At 39.5% G+C, this 22593-nt stretch overlaps 1 protein-coding gene across 1 annotated transcript in view; it reads right to left on the reverse strand.

The window, feature by feature from the left end:
- Positions 1-414: 414 nt before the first annotated feature.
- LOC145987277 (scavenger receptor class B member 1-like) overlaps positions 415-22593 on the reverse strand; it is a 77444-nt gene continuing 55265 nt past the window's right edge. Inside the window, exons 5-9 of the mRNA XM_083121792.1 lie at positions 21758-21964; positions 6703-7087; positions 5856-5977; positions 3815-3943; positions 415-903 (exon numbers count right to left, since the gene is read on the reverse strand). Coding sequence (XP_082977918.1) covers positions 703-903; positions 3815-3943; positions 5856-5977; positions 6703-7087; positions 21758-21964 — 1044 coding nt within the window. The 3' untranslated portion in view covers positions 415-702. The remainder of the gene's footprint in view (positions 904-3814; positions 3944-5855; positions 5978-6702; positions 7088-21757; positions 21965-22593) is intronic.

The following is a 22593-nucleotide window of genomic DNA, read 5'->3' on the forward strand; positions in this document are numbered from 1 at the left end:
CTTTTTCATTTGTTAACACCACAAAGTACTTATTAGATCTATGAAATCAGTTCACGATGAATATTTTAATCAGATCTCATGTCTAGAACCTTAAATTTTGTGTGTAAAATGTCACAAACGTGCTGGAATGCCCCACTAGTAGAACGAGAGATTTCGTTGAAATTTTGTTCTTCTGTGCACCTACAACATTTCAAGGGTCTGCGTTTGGACTAAAATATTATTTTACTTGTATGTATCAAGTTGGTTGGTCGATTTAATTAACGTAGTTTATTTGTAGCCATATGGTCAAGGTGGGAGGCTGGTGAAAGGTCGGTAGGAAGTGTATCTTTTCGGAGCGATTGACGATATCAGAAAGGTATACAGATCATGGAATGTACGTGAACATGTGAAGAATTACAAGTCACTTGCAGGGTATTTTCACTTAAACAATTTAATTTGAAAATGTACAATATAATATTTAAAATATGAATCGTAAAATGCATGATAACAAAAATATAAATATAGTTTATCTCCTTTTCACAACTTAACATTCCTTCACATGGTCCAAAACTTGAGTTACACTTGAACAACTTCATTCTCTCTTTGAGATCATAACTCTCTCAGTCGGCAATGACAATGCAAAGTCTGATGATAATTCAATACGATGCTTGAACAAAATTGACACATGAGTTGCTAGCTACAAGTATACAAGACATTCAGCAATTAAAGCTTGACATCATCAAGTTTCGTCAATGAACAGTACGTTGAGTTTTTGCATTTCTTCATTTTGGAACTTCTGCCACGTTTGACAAACACAAACAAAGATGACAAGGCCACTACCGCGAAGATGAATATCATTATGTGAGATGCATATGTAGCCATAAATGCCAAGGCAACAATGGTGGCCGGGAGCTCGAACACCGCCTAGAATAAAGAAATTAATGAATACGCACACTGGTCTCAGGTGATAACCGAATAGTTCAATGATAAGAGAATTTTTCCATGAAATTGGTTATTCATGTTTACTACAATCTAATCAAAGCTGGAATTTCGAATGTTCTTGGGTTTAACTTCTTAACGTTGACAATCCTTGCACGAAAGAGAGAGAGAGAGAGAGAGAGAGAGAGAGAGAGAGAGAGAGAGAGAAAGAGAGAGAGAGAGAGAGAGAGAGAGAGAGAGAGAACCGTTCAAATATATTTTCTTTCTTTTTTTACTGTTTGAAAGGGAGAGAGAGATTATCCTAGTATTTTCTAGTAAGTGTGTATGGACACTTCCATGCTTCCTGACATTTGTTCTATGAAACAATAATGCATATACTTCTGGACCATATACGTAGATATGCAGATTTTTTCCTTGCAGCTGAATAGTAAAGGAGAGAGTTGAAGTTGTTGTTCTCTATTGAGTCATTGTCCTTCTAATAGCAATTTGCAATTTCTTCGGGAAAGCTGCATTTTTGTATATTTTTCCATTGTTTGTTTACCATGAATAAACGTGTGTGATACTATACCTTACTTTCTGAGCTTTTGGAGTATTCAGGGTAAATTGAGGACTAAAAGTGGTAAACGTTGTAAGTGCCAAAAGCGAAAGTGTTGGGAAATCGAATCATTCCGCACATCAGCCCGTAAGAACGTGCACACTAGTGCCCTCTTTACACGCCCTTTGAACTACTTAGAGGGCTACCAGCCACATTTCACGTTTACCGCATTATAAAGCAAGGCACATTTCACAGTGTTCACGGTGTTTGAATTCTTGTGGCACTTACATACAGCGTTTACCAATTTTAATCTTCAATTCATTCCGATGCAAAGATAGTTAATTATAGCATCAATGCCATGGATCACTGTTTAGCGGATATGCAGTGCATTAAACGTGATAGCTAATGTAATGTACTTCAGTAATTTGTACAAGTAACCCAGCATTACTTCTCATTCGTTGATAGCTTCAAATGAGCTACTTTATCAAGAAACTGTGGCATAATCTGAGAAAGTAGCCCCCAGGTATTGAATTAACATTTATTACAAAGAGAAAGAACATGCATGCATGCATTCAACACATTGAAATAGGGTCCGACCAGTGGCGGCTCGTGGTCTGGGTCTATGGGTGTGCACCTTGGCCTCGCTTCCAGAAGAAGTGTTATTCCCACTCAATTATTCCTGCCCGTTTCTGCTAATCGCATTTGCAATCCAAGTTATGACGCACCTTTCCCTGATGATGAGACGATAGCAGAGTTATATTTCATGATTTTTTTTTAAAAATAAGGTTTATTACAAAATCAAAATACCCTAGTGATTTTTATAATCGATCACGAGAGAAGATGTATTGTTTGGTCTCTTTCGCGACCTGTAGAAAATTCAGCATTCGACGACCTGACGAAATCACTCGCAACGCTATACCGATAAACTGCTATGGTTTGCAAAGGATAATAATATTGCCAGAATATTGTTCAATTGCCGTGTTTTAATAATGTATATTATCTTTCTTCAATGTAAATATGTCCCATCAGAAACCCAAGTTCAATGCCACATAAACATTTTATCGTACACTTAAGTTAATTACCATTTTTAATGTACTTATTCACTTTAGTCATTGTAATGAGGATCCTCGAAACCCTAATCAAATGCAACTAGTTCTTGCCACCACCTCTACAAAAATTCTCAAATCAGTTGCATAATAGTACAAGTTACAGATTCTCGTATGCACTGAATAAAGAATTGGATTGACTGTTCTGTGACAAAAATACAAGATCAAACTCTGATTATTCAAACTTCCAAATACAAGTCAGAGCGTCTAAATGCACCAATTCCTACGACATTGTGAATGTTTATAATTCAAACCGCTGACATTTTATAAAACTATTTTTCGAGCACCTGTATCAACGTATTCCACTCATCGCATCTGGCCTTGCATGGTTGAATAGTACGCTCGTCACTACACACCACACCCTTTCCACTTCCTTTCCCGCCCTCCCCTCATTCGGATTTCAATGCTTTGCTCAGAACCGCGTGAGGTGAGAGAGATCAAAATTTCGCTGGCTGAGAAAAAAATCCCTCAATTTGCAATGATGCATGGGTTGCTCGAGTCTAGACTCTGTCACACGGCAAGGAGTGGAAAGATTGCAACACTACATGACGAAGAGGGAACAGCGCATGTCCGTTGCTACTATGTCACAATTTTTTGTGCGAAGCGAGTCCGAAAGCCCTTGATCCAAGGCATAAGAGCCTTTCTGCTTCCTCTACCCACCGTCGAACACAGCGCCATTTCGTTGTGCAGCTGTGTGCACTTCCCAATTGTGTTCATGTCGCCCATCCGACGCGAGTTACTCAGATAGAAAAACTGACGTAAGGAAGTAAATGGAAGGTAATGTTGCCCGAGAACATTTGTTGTTTTGAAGAAATGGCTTTCAATGAATAAATATAATAAGAAATCAATTACATTGCAAATTTATTTGGGTGTGCACGTGCGAGTGCGTGAATAGACAGCAGCCGCTACTGGGTGCAACTAAAGTGATAAATTTTTGGAGATATATTTGCTGGACGTAAAAAACACGGAATATTGGGGGAAAGGTAGGAGATATTGTTCTATATTTTTAAACTCCAAGTTAGAAAATTGTTACTTGAGCAACCATTTAACAGATACGTTTAGTAAAACTAGATAAACGAATATCATCTTTGCCCAATCATCTTGAAGATCCATTATTAACCTATTTCTACCAGTCATTGAATTGAAACTGCACATGAATAATTTTGTATATTAAAATTTAGCATTTATGAATGGTGTACAATACCTTGGATGTAGTACGTAACACTTCATGTGTATTTAAACAAAACTTACTAACCTCTTCTCCCCATGCTATTGGTAGAATTAGATCTTCTTTGAACACATTCATGTGTCTAATGCCAATCTGTTTCTTAACAGCGATGTTTAGTTGAATTCTGGCCACTCCACTTAAAGGTAAGCCAAATCTCTGCAAGAAACAGAAGAATCGTTATGGGAATTATTGATGTGAGAAATATTTTAAAAAATTCAAAGTTAATTATTATACTTAGTCCATGAGCCAGGACCTCAAATGTAGGCGATCGGTACCTCTCGGGGGGGGGTCTCATATAATTTTCTTGCGAGGTGTGGATGCCTGGAACTGGAAAATGTGTGATAGCATCTCATAACTCTTTGCATTTTATCTAATATTATTGAATTAGTAACAATAGCCGAAAAATAATGATTTTTCATATTTTTTTATAAATAGCATGTAAATTCATCACATTATTTGAATAAATAAATTTAATTTCAACTTATTAAACTCAGCATTACTTTATAATAATTATAATTATTAAGTGTAATAATATTAATATAATCCTTCTTAATAATAATAAAACTTTATTATATTGCTTATTTACTTACATAGATTAAATGCATAAGTTTTACTTACAATTTTCAATAATAATAGTGGCTAAATCTTAAATACGCATGTATGTTATAATTTTACATAAACAATTTTTCTTTTATTTACATTAATCATCATCATATTAGGAATAGGTGTCATCAGTCATTGATTTTCACATGTGGGTAGTCTGCACTTGTCAGTGCACCTGATGTTATTTTGACAGACACACACGTTGGCAGTTTGTAGTTTCTAATGGATTGGTTGGTTGATGGATTTTGTGTTTAAAGTCCACTTTTGCACAGTAAGGCTAATTGGCACTGGACGTGCAGTATAAAGTGAGATCCGAACCACTATGTGCCTCCACCGGGAATCGAACCCGGGATCCCTTGATCCCGTCGCTTTCGTTTTCACAGATTCTATGGTCGTAAATCTGGTTCCTTTCAGTGCTGATTTTACCTTTGGGAATAAAAAAAAAAGTTACACGGAGTGATATCCGGCGAATAGGGTGGATGTTATAACACTGGGATCCCATGCTTGGCCAAAAAAGCCTTGACTGACAATGCCGTATGGACATGAGCATTGTCCTGCTAAAGAATCCATGACTTGCTTTTTCACAAATCGGGTCGTCGTCTTCTTACTAGCTCACGAAGAGTCGTCAGCACCATAATGTAATAATGTTGGTTGTTTTGCAATAGCTCGAATACTCAAGCGACGATCTTTCCGAATCAATTCACCGACATTTGCAATGTTTCATTCCGTTTTTGACGTGCAAGGCCGTTCAGAACGCGAGTCGTCCGCGATCCCACTCAAACACTTGCGTGCGTGATAAACACTCATCTCCGTATACTTCCTTCAACAAACCATAAGTTTATGTGGCGGATTTTCCGAGTTTCATAAGAAACTTCAGATTGATACGCTGTTCCACTTTCACACTTTAACATTTTTCCGACGGAGCACAGATGTACGGTTCACTTCGTCCACAAGCTACAGCTGAACTGAGCGCCGTGCACCCTGAAAAATCACACAGTCGATAGGCAGGATATCACGTTATACACTCATGCACCGCTTGACCTTGACGTACTTGTCGACGGAACTCAATCCGCTTATTTTCTAGCCACACCTCGTATATCCCCTGCCCAGGGTTCGACCGTGGGAAATCTGCATTCACTGCTCACCATGCAATTCACTTTGCTACAGATCCCAGCAGAGAAAAGGAAATATAATTAAAACACGTAACAGTTCATTTTAAGAATGTTCGTGTGTTTTCGTTTTAACCGAGTAGCATAAATTGCCATTCTATAAGAGGTAAATATTAGGTGATTTCATAGTTCCCCGCTGAAACATTTCTAGGATTTGTGCAACTTTTTCCTTTGAAAACATGTGTGCATTACAAATTTCTAAAACACATGTATGCAATGTCATGCAGGCCTAATCATGGGCAGAGACTGAGAGGATAACAAACACAAAAAAGATGAGATTACTAAGAACAACTTACCCTGTGTATGTTAATATAGGATTCATGTTTCTCCTTGGTAGGGGGGAGAATTCCGTCCACCATTTTTCTGAGATTAGGGTCTCCGAGATAAAATCGAGGATAAGAAATCACAAAAGGAGCACCTGACGATAGAAAAGGAAAAAAATTTTGAAAACCTTCCAATTCAATAAGTCCTTACGTTAAAATTGAATGTCAATCAATTCAAGAAACCCTTACTTTAAGACTGAATACCTTCCAATTCAATAAGCTTTTATGTTAACACTGGGCACTTTCCAATTCAAAAAACCTTTACGTTAGACTAAATGCTTTCCAATTCCATAAAACCTCACGTTAAAACTGAATGCTTTACATTCAGTATTATTGTGAAAACTTGAGGTACTTCAAAGTCAAGATACTTTCAATTCAATTCAAATTTATGATTTGTAATAATAATAATAATAATAATAATAATAATAATAAAGTAAAATGTAGGTCCTACGTTTTTATGACTGAAGGTCAAGATATGAAATCTAAATCTTACTCTGCCTCTCTGCCCCCATTGACAAAAAGTCTGCAGGCGCCCACCCTTGAAGTTACGGCATCCTGTGGTCCCAGTTCAAACCCTGCGTTTACCTATAACTCTTTCGTTAGTTCATAATCTTCGCGATTAACCTAAGAGGTAGAGAAGCGGCGTAAAATACGAAGAAAAATAGAACAAGTTATTAGAAGCAAGTATTACAACTATTTCAACATGTAAAATAAAAGTTAACGTGTGTGTGTGTACTTGCAACAAAATTATCGATATTTTAGGTTTGTACGAAACTAAATATGCTTAAAATGTAATTACATATTATTTAAATCTACATACCACTCACGCAGGGACTAATATCAAGAAGTCCTGCAGGGGAGCACGAGATCGAATCTCCTTCCCGACATCGACACACCTCTCCATCCACTGACGTCACGAGGTCCTCGAAAGCAAACTGGAGCGCTGGCATCCCTTGACAGTAGGTGTCCTTGTTGTACAGAAAGCGAACTAGCCTGCACACTTCCGGCTTGTACACCTCGAACCGAGTGTTCCTCTCGAGTAGCCGAGGGTACAGGCTTTGCTCGTATCCGTCCACCCTGTCGCACTCTGGGTCCTCCCATATGTTCATCTTCGTCCTGCCGTTGATCCTGCTGATTTGTCCCAGTAGAGAGATGTCATCAACACCTGTGTGGATGGTCAGCTTGTCTGGATATGTCGTGTTAATCTGAAAAAAAAAAGGGGGGCAAAGTTTTACAAACATACAGGATGTCCCCGTGAAAAACTTATAAATTTCAATGGCGTGTGGAATTTGGATGGGACCGAGACATAAATCTATGTTGTGCATTGTACTACTTGGAAGTAACAAGATCAGAGCATTCCCTGACATTCGCTACGAGACTCGGCGGCAAGCGGCCCGGCATCAGCGCTTGTCTTTCCCGGTGAACGGGTCCGCGACAGTCGCTTATATTAAACCACGTAAAAAAGTTTAGAGTAACAGGGTCAGTTCTGAATAAAAGTGGAAAGAAAAATGGGGAAATAAAGTATACAAAGACAATCCGCACACCATCCGGGAGTTAAAAGAGAGTATTGTACGAAAAATCGGGAGAATTACAGTGACGAACTTGCACGTGTAAATGCCAATTTCCTTCGGAGATGCCAGGAATGTGTTGCAGCAGAGGGACATCATTTTCAACACCTTCTGTAGTCAAGGTTAGTACACAATATGAACACTGTAATTTTAATAGCAGACTCTAGCGACTGTCGCTGACCCGTTCACCGGGAAAAACAAGCACTGATGCCGGGCAGCTTGCCGCCGAGTCTCGTAGCGAATGTCAGAGAATGCTCTGTAGTTATAGGAATAACTCTGCGAGGGCAAGGAGAGTAACTCGCCTCTCAAAATTTTCAGGTTTATTAACTTTTTCAATTCAGGTACTCACGTTTTCAAGTCTTAAGAACTTTCAAGTTAAGGATATTTTTTGTTTAACAATGGGAAAGCTCAAGTTTTAAGAACTTTTCAAGTTAAGAATATTTTTGTTTAGCCAATGGGAAAGCTCAAGTTTTAAGAACTTTTTCAAGTTAAGGATATTTTTGTTTAGCCAATGGGAAAGCTCACATGTTACGTGCTTTTGTTTACACTGACTTTGTTCTTACTCTGGACGGAGAGTAGTCGTTGATTGCATTGTTCATATAACATAATTTGTTTAAATATCTTCAAGCAGGACACATTCTAAGGATACCTTCTCGGTGCTTTACTCATGGATAATACACTGTAAAATGTTGGCTGGATAAATGCCGGATCTCACTTAGAGCACACTTTGAACCACCGTCTTATGCTTGACGCCCACTGAGACGTGGAAAAACGCAACACCGGACACGTTTCCGGCGTCTCAGTAAGTAGTATAAAATATGGTATTACTGGGCCACAAAAAGTATGACCCCCCCTCAGATTGGATTGGCTACACGTACAAAAGCTGCATCTGTCAGATTGTTGTGCATAGGATCGTAAAAAATATGGCCCTCTTGGCTTTGTTTTGGCTACACTTAAAACTAAGCCAAGATACTCATATGAGCTTATTGCCTTTAGTGTAATACTCTGTAAAGTGTAATCTTATTAGCTACATCTACACCCACACCTACACCCACCCACATCTACACCCACACCCACCTACACCTACACCCACACACATTTACTTCCGGTTTACTTCCGGTCCACTTCCGGTTTACTTGACAGACACCTGTGGGGGTTTCCAGTTTTTTTTAAGTATATAGTTTTTGCTTCGAGCTCGAAAAAATTATATATAAATACCAAAACCAAAAATAGTAACACACTAAGCATACACAGTAAGTATACACACTAAGTATACAAAGCACACTGCTGAACCCAACTGATATTTTTTATTAAGTATATAATTTTTTGGTTTGAGCCCCCAAAAAATTATAAATAAATACCAAAACAAAAAATAGTAACAGACTAAGTATACACACTAAGTATACAAAGCACACTGCTGAACCCAACTATATTTTTTATTAAGTATATAGTTTTTGATTTGAGCCCCAAGAAATTATATATAAATACCAAAGCCAAAAATTGTAACACACTAAGTATACATTTGCAAGGAGTCCAAGGAAGTCTATCCCAAGAGCTAGTTCCGAACTTCAAATTCCTAGATCGACTATTCAGAAGGTCTTACACAAGCGACTCCATTTGACTACAAGATCGAGCTTCATCACCACATAAAGCCAAATGATCGTTCGCTTAGGGCACATTTTGCAGCTGAAATGCTTCTGCGATTTGAAAATGACAACTCGTATCTGGACAAGATTATTTTCTCGGATGAAGCAACCTTTCATTTATGCAGCAAAATCAATAGACACAACTGCCGGATATGGGATTCAGAGATTCCCCATGTTATTCAAGAACATGAGAGAGACACGCCTAAAGTGAATGTCTGGTGTGGATTGACGAGGAACTCTGTCATTGGACCATTCTTCTTCTTAGAGGCTACAATCACAGGACATGTGTATCTGGACATGTTGCAGAACTTAGCCATAGACCAATTTCCCCCAGGATCGATTTTCCAGCAAGATGGAGCACCGGCTTTTTATCATCGACAGGTGCGTGACTTCTTGGATGAACGTTTCCCCGACATGTGGATCGGAAGAGAAGGACCCCTTGCCTGGCCACCCAGGTCACCCGATTTAACCCCTTTGGATTTTTTTCTGGGGATATGTTAAGGACGTTGTTTATCAAGGAGACAGACCAAGAAATTTGCCGGAACTGAGGGGCTGCATCACAAATGCAGTAGCGCTTGTGACTCACCAAATGCTAGAGAACACTTGGCGGGAAGTTGAATACCGTTTAGATGTGTGCCGAGCCACCAAAGGTGCACATATCGAGTTGCATTGAACATCATCTGAAACTCTGCGAGTTTTGTATCAAGTAAAAGTAAAAGTTTATGTTACCAATACATTCTGTTCACTAGAAATTATCACTTTTTCTCGATCCATCTAGCGTGGACACCCTGTATATAAAAATCAAAACAAAAAATGCCAAATCAGAAATATTGTAATCAATGCGATAATAATATATCTAGCCCTAATTGGGCTAATCACCAACGTAATTGTGATACTAAGAAACGCAAAATGCCCACTAAAATATGCCCAAAATGCCATAGAAAATTTAGCACGGCATGCCTCAATAGGCATATAGGCGCTTGTTCCGCACAACTATCTACATCGTCCCTACAGCCATCTACATCTTCTTCTGGTCTAAAGAGAAAGCTTACTACATCTGATAATACTAGACCAGCAAAGCAGCCATGCAAAGCACCCATTGATAGTAGTTTTAATGTCAACTAAGGGATTACCGTTTCGTATCAGAGCCAAAATGTGATATTAAGAATTTTTTGAATAGTGTAAATTCTGATGTGCTGGCTATTCTAAACGCACAAAACGGCTCTTATAAGCTATCCCTCAAATTGTATACTCAATATAAGAAACCAAACAGTACAAAATTTATACAGCCCCACATAACAAAAACTGTACCTGTATACTCAAATACAAACTTAGACGAAATACTAAGCAGGTTGATAGACCAATTGCTTATCAAACATTCTGATTTTGCTGCTAAAGAATCAGGATGGAGTCTTTGTGGATCTCCACACAGGCTCTATGCTAATATTTCTGAATTCAGACCTCTACAAGGTTCTACATATCTGCCTTTACCTGACAATATCAAAAACAAAAGAGCTGTGGTTAACGTAGAAAATACCGACCAGAAATGCTTTTTGTGGTGTATTTTGGCTACTTTGTGTCCAGTTTTAAATAATCCACACCGAATAAGTCATTATAAACAGCACGAATATGATTTTGATGATGATATGGATGGCTTAGAATATCCAATGCTTGTCCAGAATATCGATAAATTTGAAAAAGAGGCCAGAGATAGCAATGGCCGACCATTATCTATTAATGTGTTTTCCGCTGCTCGTGGCGATTGTTTGATAGAACCTCTTAGAATCAGCAAACTTGATGATGACTCTGATGTCCCGATCGATCTGCTCTTAATTGATAGAGACGGTACATACCATTACACTATGATACGCAATCTTCAGGCTTTAGTCAGAAAACAACTAGGCAAATCCAATAGATTATACAAGTTGTGTCGAAGATGTTTGACTGTGTTTGATGGTCAAAAAATAGTAAATGGTGTTTATGAAGAGAATACCAAAATTGCTAAAAACAAGTTGGCTAAACATTTAAAATACTGTGGCAACCATAAACCTGTTCATATGGCTATGCCTAAACCAAACGAAAATGCCAAATTCAAAAAATTCGAAGCCTTGTTGCGGCACCCAGCATATATAATCTGTGATTTTGAATCAAATCTCAAACCGCTTGCATTCTGCAGCCCAGATCCCGAAGAGTCTTCAAGTACACCGTATCAGCTACATGAACCTTCTAGTTTTTGTTTTGTGGTTGTACAGGATGGTGTTATTAGTAAACCACACTTATACATGGGGCAAGATGGTATCAAAAATTTTGCATGTAAAATAGAAAATGAGTGCCGTCGCGTAGCTTATGATATATTATTAAAATCAATACCTATGCGGCATTTAACAGAGGATCAGAAGAAAGATTTCAATAGTGCACAAAGATGCTCGGTATGCAATTCTGAATTTTCGGACACAAATAAGAAGGTGCATCACCATTGTCATTCAAACGGCAATATCAAAGGGCTCTGTGTAGTAGCTGTAATATTAAGATCCGGAGACCAAATTTTGTCCCGATATTTTGTCACGGGGCATCCAATTATGATTTGCATCATCAGATCAGATACGAGGGGTTTGACAAGCAGGATTTAGACATTTTAGCAGAAAATGACGAAAAATATATTGCTATTAGCAAGATAATCAATGTTAATGGCAGGCCTATATACTTAAGATTTCTAGATTCATACAGATTTCTGTCGGCTAGCTTGGCTACTCTGGCTGGCCAATTATCCGATGCCCAATTCAAAATCACATGTGACATGTTTACAAATTTGGACCTGAAATTGATTAGGCGTAAGGGTGTATACCCATACGACTATGTTACCGATTTTTCCAAATTTCACGAGTGTGCTCTGCCACCGCAACAAGAGTTCTACAGCAAACTCAGAGCATCAGGAATTAGTGATGATGATTATTGCCATGCCCAGTTGATGTGGACCAACTTAAAATGCCAGACGCTTGGTGATTATCATAAGAGATACTTGATGTGACGCTCTTAGCCGATGTACTTGAAGCATTTAGAACATCATCGATGCAAAATTATGAGCTGGACCCGGTCCATTTTTACAGTGCTCCAGGCCTAGCATGGTCTGCCATGTTTCTGAAGACTAAAATGGAATTGGATCTGATCCAGGACCAGGACATGTATCTCTTCATCGAACAATGTATCCGAGGGGGCATGGTACAATGTTCTCAAAGATATGCCAGAGCCAACAACAAGTGTGTTCCCAATTATGATTCTGCGCGACCATCGAACTATATACTTTATGTGGATGCCAACAGCCTGTATGGTTATGCCATGATGAAAAAACTGCCATATGCAGGGCTTGAGTGGGTCGAAGATTTCAACATTGAGGATCTTCAAGACTTTGATGACAGTGACTATGGCCTGTTCTTAGAAGTCGATCTGGCAATTCCTGATAATTTGCACAGCCAGTTTTCTGATCTGCCGCCAATTGCTGAGTTCCAGTGTCCGCCTGGCTCTAAACAGAAGAAGCTGATGATGACTCTAGAGCCAAAACAGAGTTATGGCATATACTACAAGAACCTCCAGTTCCTGATGCGTCATGGTGTTCAAGTGACCAAGGTTGGCAAAGTCTTGAGGTTCAGGCACTCAAGGTGGTTGAAGCAATAAATTGATACAAACACCGAGCTTCGAACACTTGCGGTAACTTGTCATTTAGTTGGGAACTCCCCCTGTAGCGCGTCGCTTCGGCCTGAGCACCCTTCCTTTAAGGAGCTTTCCGACCCAAGTAACAAGTAGCATGCGAATACGACATATGAACGTGTCGTTTGCTGTTTGGACACTCATGCGCAATGAATGCTATTTTACAGTCTGGAAGTGCCTGTGTCACTAGTCACATCAGTGTGAACATCCCGTGTCGCTTGTCCCAATGGTCTGAAAGTTTCCTTAGACTCATGTCGATATCATTAAGGACGTTTTGTGGGTTTTCCCTTGTCGTTTCATGCAATCTTCATTGCCATCATTGCCGCGATTAGTTTAAAGCGGAAGAAAAGAGATAGTAAATATAAAAAATATAAATGCTTCATTGTGTATATCTAAAGGAAATGATGATGATGATGATAATTATGAACCTATTTCATACACAAAAATTTAGTTGCCATGAGCATTCCACGCGTATTTTTTCTCCCGTATTATTAATGAAAGTAGAACGATAACAGGAACGTGGTCGACTGTATAGAATGTTCGTTAATATCTTCGCGACCACTGTACTAAATATCATATCAATTATCACATTCATAGAAATGCTTCATGTAAAAGAATCAGACGTTGCACCGAAAACTCCATTTACTTCCATTATAAGCAGACGAATACCATGCACCGAGACCAACACCAGCGCCTCTAGCGGTATCATATTCGAGTGGAACCAGCCAGAGGGGCCAGCACCGTGCCATTTTCCACACTACGTTATTCAAGGCCATAAATATGTAGACAAAATTACTAATTGTAAAAAAAAACATGTAGGGATGTCAAAATTTATGATATTTTTCGCAGCCTTCGGCGATTTCTTTTATTCTTGAACCAACTTTTAGGTTCGAGAGGGATTTATCGGAAATTTCACCAAATCCTGCAACCATACGATGCTGTAATTTAGATTGGAACTGAAATGCTTTTACCAGGTGTTTCACAAATAAGTGAGGGGTTACAAAAATGTATTGCCAGTAAAGTACTGAACTTACAAATATTCAATGTGTGCACCATGGGTGATACGGAACACATCGACGAGATAGTTAGTTCTTGCCACACTAGCATCAACACGGGCCTGTCGATTGTGTCTATAGCTGCGATGATACGCTCCCATAGGACTGCGACATCACATGGCATCGGTGAGACGAATACCCTGTCTTTGATGAAACCCCACAAAAAGAAGTCCCACGGTGTAAGGCCCGGTGATATTGGCAGGGCCGTCGGAACCGGGGGACGACGACTTGCTCCCCAACTCATCATCGAGGGGGGGGGGGCAAAATAGTGTCCCCCCTTCCAGGACGCGTGCTAAAATGAGACCATATTTTTTCCCAACTTGTGTTTCGTTTTGAAAAAAAAATGGAAGAATATTTTTGCACTAGTTAAATGACGGTGGACTCGTTTCGCTACCAACAAAAAGTAAGTGACAGAAAGTACCATGTGTAAATAAGAATCGCAGCCACCTCTCCGCAAATCAAGTGGAAGGTGGTATTATCCTCTTAGAAATTCGCCGCTTCGATTTTACGTACAGATGCGGTCGGTGTGAAACAATAAACCCACCGATGGGAAAGGGGCAGAGATCCTCTAAATGTGCCTACATGGCACGGTGCTATATGCACGGGTTAAAATACAAAATTACACGTGAACATAAGAATGAATGGCGTTACCTCTCTCTGAGGTCTAAAACTAAGTCTTCAGCCCTGAACATGGCGTATGAACATGGCGTATGAACATGGCGTTTAAAACAAACAGTAAACTTTTAATAGATCTAAATGTCCAATAAATGAAAGTTCCTGATGTGAAGAAGCCATAGAGGGAAGACAAGATTGTATTTTTGCTCTCCCCCACCCAGTCATGCCCTAAAAATGAGACTATATCTATTTTATCTTGTCTTGGTTGTGAAGGATATTTTTGCACTAGATTTGTGAACGTGCACTCAAGTTTCCGTTAACAGCAAGAAGCACGTGACATCGGAGACAGGTCTATGCAAATCCCCGTAATATGTACTAAAACACCGTAAATTAGATAAGAATTCGACCGTCCATCAGCACAACACACGTCAAAAAGAGAACTTCCACATGCAAGCACACAGACTTTTTCTCTCAGACAAATCACCTCATGTTGCAGGAATAGAATACCGTAACAAACTTCCCACACACATCAAACAAATTATAGAAACTCACAAGAAACAAAGCAATTAAACAGTATTTAACAGATATACCTCTATATAATCTCAATGAATTTCAATAGTTAAACTGGATTAGTAAATTGAAGCATTTAAATTCTTTTGATATTGTATGTCTCCTATATTTGGATTTTCTCTTTTACAAGTTTAGTATGTGACACAACTGTTTATGTTTAACCCATATGTATTTTTGTGTTTGCATTTTGTTCTTTTGATTGTAATCCTACTCCATTTGTAATATTTAGTATTGTATGACGTTTTCCACGCCCATGGATATGGGTCTACGGAAATAAAGAATTTATTGTTATGTTTTGTACCTACAAGTGCGCTCTCATATAACAATACACCGGGGAGGGGCACAGAGGAGAGCTTAACTTTAAATCTTCCGGTGCACTTTCCGAACACGAGCTTTCTTGAAGGACCCCTTGCTGTCAAAAGATCATCAGCCATGAGAAAAGGTGTACCTTGTAAGTTCTTGGAAATTCAAGTCTAGGTTAATTGCCCCTTCCCTTTCCAAATTTAGACATGGTCAGACGACACAGTCATTGTTCAGAGTAGAATAACTACAGAAGGTGTTTCGGCATTTACACTGCAAAATGTAGTGATGAGTTTGGATTTCCTTCCACACCAAGCGATCGATATAAACTGTGCATACATAGTTTATATACATTTAAATCATTTGCAGAAAGTAGACCGACTGAAAGATCGCGTCACTGCACTGCAATAGTCCCCTGATATAGAATCAAGAGGCTGGTAAGTTTTACTTCTCTCCTTACGTTTTCTTTACTAATTTATATTTTCTGTGTGAAAGGACATAAAAAGACTGAGACGAGAGAGAAAACTATCGTCCCAATACACCATCAGTTCTCTGTCCTTCGGGCATTAACGCTGCAAACTTTGGAGTGTATTAACCAACTACTCTCGTGGGAAGGGAGGAACTTTTATTTCTTGACCATTTAGATTTATTAAAATTTACTGTTTGTTTTAAACGGTCATGTTCAGGGCTGGTGGCTTAGTTTTAGACCTCGGACAGACGTTCGCGGGTGCTTTATTTTTACGTTGGGAGATTAGTTTTAGGTGGCAAGGTCGAGGCATGATCGATATTTTAAACTTCTCACCTTCAGTCTTAGGTTCTTCTCTCAAATCTGAAACAATCGAAGAGGTGCCATTGATCTGAGAAGACATTCAAATGCAAAACCAGGTACCTAGCTGCTATGATAATTACAAATCAAAATATCAAATTTTAAAGCTGTTGACGTAGCGTGGCGACTTGCCCCATATTTGACACCTCGGCCCTCCTCTCCAACCACGCACTATATTTGAAAGTCTTCGTTGCGAAACTTTAGCCTAGAAATGCTCTAAAATTACTGATAGTTTCATTTCTTAATCTTAATCTCTGAATAGCAGTCTCGGATTTGAAAATATCAGTAAAAGGTGAAAGAATCGTTTTTTTACGCAATTAAGAAGCATAAATGTTTTATATGTTGAAATATGAAAAATACAGCGCTTACAAAATGAAATATACCGTATTGCCCCAATCTCATAGACTGTCTTCGCGATGAACCAAAAATGGTAGAAAAGTTAAGTAAAATAAACTAAATCTGTCATTAAATTATCTCCTTTCAACTCTTTCATTCATGTAATTCTTCTTTAGTATGCGACGTTTTTGTCAAAATTATACTAAGCTTTATAAAATGATGAAATGGTAAATGAGAACACGCCCACGAGCAACTTTCTTTGCAACACATCGATCAGAAAGCTTCAGAAACATGGATTTTCTCAATACGTTTGCACATGTACTTCGCCCCCTTTTATAAGTTGCGCGTTTTCAGTTACTAATCATTAAAGGAATGCCTCAATACCATTATGGCACACTGCAGGCGAAGATCGAGTACCATGCAGGGATGGAAATTTGCGGTAATTATCATAAGATATAATATTTCACTTTTCAGTTCTCATGTATTAAACGCCATTTAATGGAATTATAAATAACAAAATAATCCGTATTAGAGGCCTCTGCTCCTGCTCTTATCTCTTATGAGTCTTCTCCACTGTGGATATTCATATATTTATTATTTATGTAATAAATATAACAAAATAAAATAAGCTATTTAATAATAATTACTATATATAGAGAGAGGGGAGAGATTGTATAAACTCGTTGATGGATTTGAAAACCTGCCCCCCCCCCCACACCCGCTTCAAAATAAGTTCCGACGTCCCTGGATTGTGGGGACCAAAACATTGCACAAAACACAGAGTGATGTGGGTGGTTTGAGTGTCGCCTAGCGGCAGGGATGTGAACTCTCAGCTTAACGAAACATGCACGCACAAGCAATTCGCGTTCCTCGATCGTTCTGAACTGGTTTCATTAACGAAAGTTCAATAGTTTACTTGCAATACATTTTTGTAACCTCTCAATTATTTATGAAATACCCGGTAGAATAAACTTCTGATTGGATCAGTGCTCGAAGTGGAAATTCCTAGAAAACGATTTGCTCCAGTGTGAGTATAGGTGGGTTTTATCGGCTTGCGCAGGATTTTATTTTGGAAGGGGCATGAATTGTAAAAGTTGATATTAGAATAGCTTCATTCTTGGAAGAGAGAATACCCAATAACATTTTTCATAATTACTAGAGCTGAGCCGATACTCAAACCTAGGTCGATAGTCTTTACTGATGCTTGACAGTGGTGTACGCAAGTGGGGGGTTACGGGATTTAACCCCCCCCCCCCACCTTGAGCTTGTGAAATATTATGAAAAATGCTGTGGAAAAAAATTCAAATGGCCAATTTATCACAGTCAAGGATCTGGGACAATACTATTACTATTACTACTTCTACTACTACTAATAATAATAATAATTTGAATTATTATTTCCATGCAGCATGAGAAAAGCACAGCATTCGAAACACACGCATCTTTCAGAGTGATGCCTTGAAAATAAACACGAGTTCTTGAAAATAAAACATGAGGGTAACAATGATTTAAAAGACAAGAAAAATGTTTTGTATCTCAGCTGCAACAATGTTTAATACACTGGCGTACGCAAGATTTTTTTTCGGGAGGGGCTGGAATAGTAAATGTGAACACATGGCTTCGTTTTGGAGGGCAGGATGCATAATAAAATATTTCGTATTTTTGGAGCTTTTCAGTCTATTAAAATTGTATTCGAAGACAAAAATGGTAATCGGGACTCACTTGAAAAGAGGTTTCGCATTTACACATTTTGATTTTTTAAAGTCCTTAACGGACTTTTATCTGAAAATTCTGATTTTCTCAAAATTTCGGTAGGGGCTGGAACACCATCGGCCACCCCTCTACGTACGCTAGTGTTCAACGAACATGTATTTTTTTTGTGTGTGAACAATGAGAATTAACAAAATAAAGTTCTTCGTTCGTTGTAAGAGGCTAATGTATAGACATAGGCTAGGCGGACAACTATTGGGTTGGTGCGAATGAAATGTCCGGCCCAGGTGCGTCATTGCCAAAGTTCAAAAAAATCAAAACTACAATACCTGGTTAATCAAAATAGTCGCCGTCTGCAGCCACACACTTTTGTCATCGCTCAGCCAACAATTGGATTCCATGGCGAAAGAAGTCTGGAGTCTGCGACGCAAAAAACTCCTGAACGGCATGTTGCACCGCCCGATCATCAGCGAAGGTCTTCCCTGTCAGGAAGTGATCAAGATGCCGGAAGTGATGGTAGTCAGTGCGAGAGATGTCGGGAGAATATGCTGGATGAGGAAGGGTTTCATATTGCAACTCATGAAGAGCCTGCACCGTCTTTTGCGCGACATGTGGGCGAGCATTGTCGTGCAACATGAGGACACCATGTCTGTGGACCATTGCTGGATGCTTGCGGAGAAGTTTGCGGTGCATTTCATGGAGTTCAGCACTGTAGCGATCTGCATTGATGGTTTCACCGCGCCTGAGAAAGACATGATGGATCACACCCACCATAGACCACCATACCAGCAACAACACCTTCTGTGGGTGGAGAGGTGGTTTCGTAAACCGCCCTGGACGTTGATCACGATCCAACCATTCTCCTGATCGTTTACGATTGTCATAGCAGATCCATTTTTCATCTGAAATGACAATCCGATGCAGGAAACCATCCCGGTTATTCCTTACACTCAAAGAACTGCACACCTCCAGACGGCGAGTCTTGTTGACCGGTGTCAAATCACGTGGTGCCCATGAGTCCAACTTTTTCACTTTACCGATCACACGGAGCCGCCGAACGACAGTGGTATGGTGTATGCCTAACTCGTCTGCAATGGCACGAACACTTTTCCGAGGATCCGCTTCAACGGCGTTCCTGAGGAGCTCATCCGAACATGACATTGGTCGATGGCCAAGGGGGTCATTTTGCAATGCTGTGTCACCGGAACGAAATTTGACAAACCAGCGGCGAATGGTGCGTTCATTTACCATTCCTGGCCCAAATGCACTGTTATAGTTTTTGGTGGCTTGCTGATCAGAATGTCCCAGTTTGAATTCGTAAAGACAAATCACTCGCAATTGTGTGTTCTCCATGGTGCACTTTCAGATGACCCTGTTCAGCAACACACTGCCTTCTGACTGTGTGGGTGCTCCAGCCTGTTTGCTGGACATATACAGAGTTTATGACGTTAGACCTGTGACCTCAGTCAATCCCTGTGTTGTGTTGTTGAGGTAAGTTTCCCACCAGACGCCAAAGCGGACATTTCATTCGCACCAACCCAATATACAGTCACCAGTTCGCCTTCCCATTGAATTGTTTACCGCAGCAAGTTTGAATGTCTCTCTTTAAAATGTCTCACCTTGTTGACTAGACAATTATTCAAACGACAATAAGCTTAACTATTGTAAAATGTTTTGTTGGCAAGAACAGCGAGACAATCCAGATGTGAATTATCGGGGACATTTATGCTGGGAAGAAGCGGGAAAAATTCCAACCTATTTCGGGAATCGAATCCGGATCTCCCGCGTGATTGTCAGACGCTCTACCGACCAGACCACCGCAGCTCCTTGGATGAGTTCCATATTTTGATTATTTCAATTTATTTTAATAAATTTTCTTGTTTTTATGGATTTTCTTCATCCTTAAAATGTGTCACCTCTAGTGTTGCCCACGGGACGAGACGGGACAGGCTTTTAAAAATTCGAGACGAGACGAGATTGATCATGTGTCCCTAGACAAACGAATATTTTCGAGACGAGACAGCATTTCACAGCATTTCCACGAGACGAGACAGGCCAAAGTCTCGTCTCGTGGGCAACACTAGTCACCTCGTTGACCAGACAATTATTTCGTAACAAAAACAAAAAAATGCTCCCAGAATTTGATAGAAATCGAATGACTAAAAAGTAATTTCGTTCTATTGTTTTCATAAATACTATATTTATGTACATCTCTACTACTTAATAGTGGTAGTGGTATTAGTAGTATTATTAGTAGTAATTCAGCTAATTAATTAATTATAAGTATTATTAATTAATTGTGATTATTATTATTATTTAATTAAAGTATAATAAAACAATGGTAATGTGAATTTGGAGAAAGTTTTTGAAAGAACCCCCCCCCCCTTTTGATAAAATCCTGCGTACGCTACTGAAAACTGTAATAATTAAATGATGTTCAAAATATTTAGCAATATTAGTGTGAAAGTGACTATTCCCAGTTATATGCATACTTTTATTAGTTTTGCTTTAAAATATTTAAGAATTACATAAGAATATTAAAACATATCTTATGTTTTTCCACGCAATATTCATGCAAGAATTATTGGAACTTGGAATTTTGCATAACTTCGAAGATAAGTAGACTTCGCGGAAAAGCCGCGCTCCATTTTTGCGGATCCCGCACAAGTCTAAAATGGCGGGAAAATATCGGTAAATAAAATCCAACCGGTGAAAGTTGTTCAAAGATACAAATTATAATCGGGTGCATTTCAAGGGGGAATTTAATTTAAGTAGGCGTTTCCCGAGTTAATTTCTGCTTTCATTTGAAAATTTTGATTTTGTCAAAATTTCGAGAGAGTCTGTAGCCCACCCCCTGCGTACGCCAGTAGCTAAAGCTCTCGCCACGAAAACAGTCCAGTCAAGGTCACGCCACCCACCTACAGTGTTGCCAATAACCAACAACCGCAGTGCGCGAAGTGTCGACTCAGCAGCTTAGAAGAAGTGTGGCAACCCTGGAGAGCCAGGGGTGTGGAGGTGGCAAGGGGAAGCTTCGACCTTGACTGGACTATTTTCGTGGCGGGAGCTATAGTATGTTTCAACATGAATACAATGAAGGTGGAAGAATGCTCATGCAAATTATCCTAGCTGTGGGGATGTTAACACAAATTCTCTTAACTACACTGTCCCGGAAATCTCTGGAACAAGAGAACAAAAACAAGTCTCAGCGCAAGTACTGACTCTAGAGGGCTCAACGCGTTAGAAGGGACATGAGTTCATGAAGAGGAAAAGACGGCTGCTTCTACCAGCTGTTAGCATCGGCGTGTAATGCTTCGCTCCGGCCACTCGCTTTCTCCCCTTCTCTACTGTTATTAGCGGCCTTTCTCCACAGATTCCCAAGGCAGAGTGTAGGAGATAGCATCCCCCTCCACTGGCCTGGATACGATAACCAAATTTAGAACAGATTATCTATTTGATAACTTAAAATATATTTTTTTGTTATTAGTTTTTTCCTAGACAAATACAAACCCAATGGTCTAGGTGGTCAAATTTCAACTCCACTCACCCGTGCCAGTAATCCGAAATTCTCTATTGGTAGTCGTGACTTCTTGGGAAGAAGAGCTTGAGCCATATCGAACACTGGGTCTTTGTAACCGGAGAGGAACTCCTGGGCTGTCAGAATGACAAAGGGCTTCATGCTCATGGTGGTCATGTAAGACGAGAAGCCAATCTTCAACAGGAAAAATGCGTTTTGAAGAAACGAAGCTGCGCTCTGTAAGAAAGAATTACCATAATATGCTGCATGCCCTTGGTAAATGAAGCGGCATCATATTTGCAAACTTTGACAAAACCAGCAAAAACCACCTGCAAATTCCAATTGTCTGTAACATTTGTCAATGTTTGGAAATGTTAATTTTTTTATTTAGCGTCTCTTTTCTGCCTCTTTTGGCTAATCGCGACGATGTGTTGAGTTGGTGTTCTAAGTCAACTTTATGCACAGTAAGGCTAATCAGAATTGGACCTACAGTTTAAAGTGGGATCCGAACCACTATGTGCCTCCACCGGGTATCGAACCCGGGACCCCTTGATTACAAGGCGACCACGAATCGCGACGATGAGGATGAATAATGACATGCTATTGATGAAGGGACACTCGCAAAGAACACTTATGCCCAGGTCAGGATTCGAACCCGGAACCCCTGGCGTCGTAGCACACACTGATAACCACGGTGGTCACAGTGTTTGGAAATAACAAGTTGATTGTAACTCAGTTATGAGGTCAGTTACCATTTCGAAGAGCAGTAACTGTGGTATTTACTTTTTATGGCTAACTGTAGTTTAGTGGGTTTTTTTCCAGGATGAGTAACTAAATTAACAGTTAAGTACTTGAGTTTGTGATTG

This window comes from Lepisma saccharinum, chromosome 4 (assembly GCF_977018435.1).
Source record: "Lepisma saccharinum chromosome 4, izLepSacc3.1, whole genome shotgun sequence".
Taxonomy (NCBI): domain Eukaryota; kingdom Metazoa; phylum Arthropoda; class Insecta; order Zygentoma; family Lepismatidae; genus Lepisma; species Lepisma saccharinum.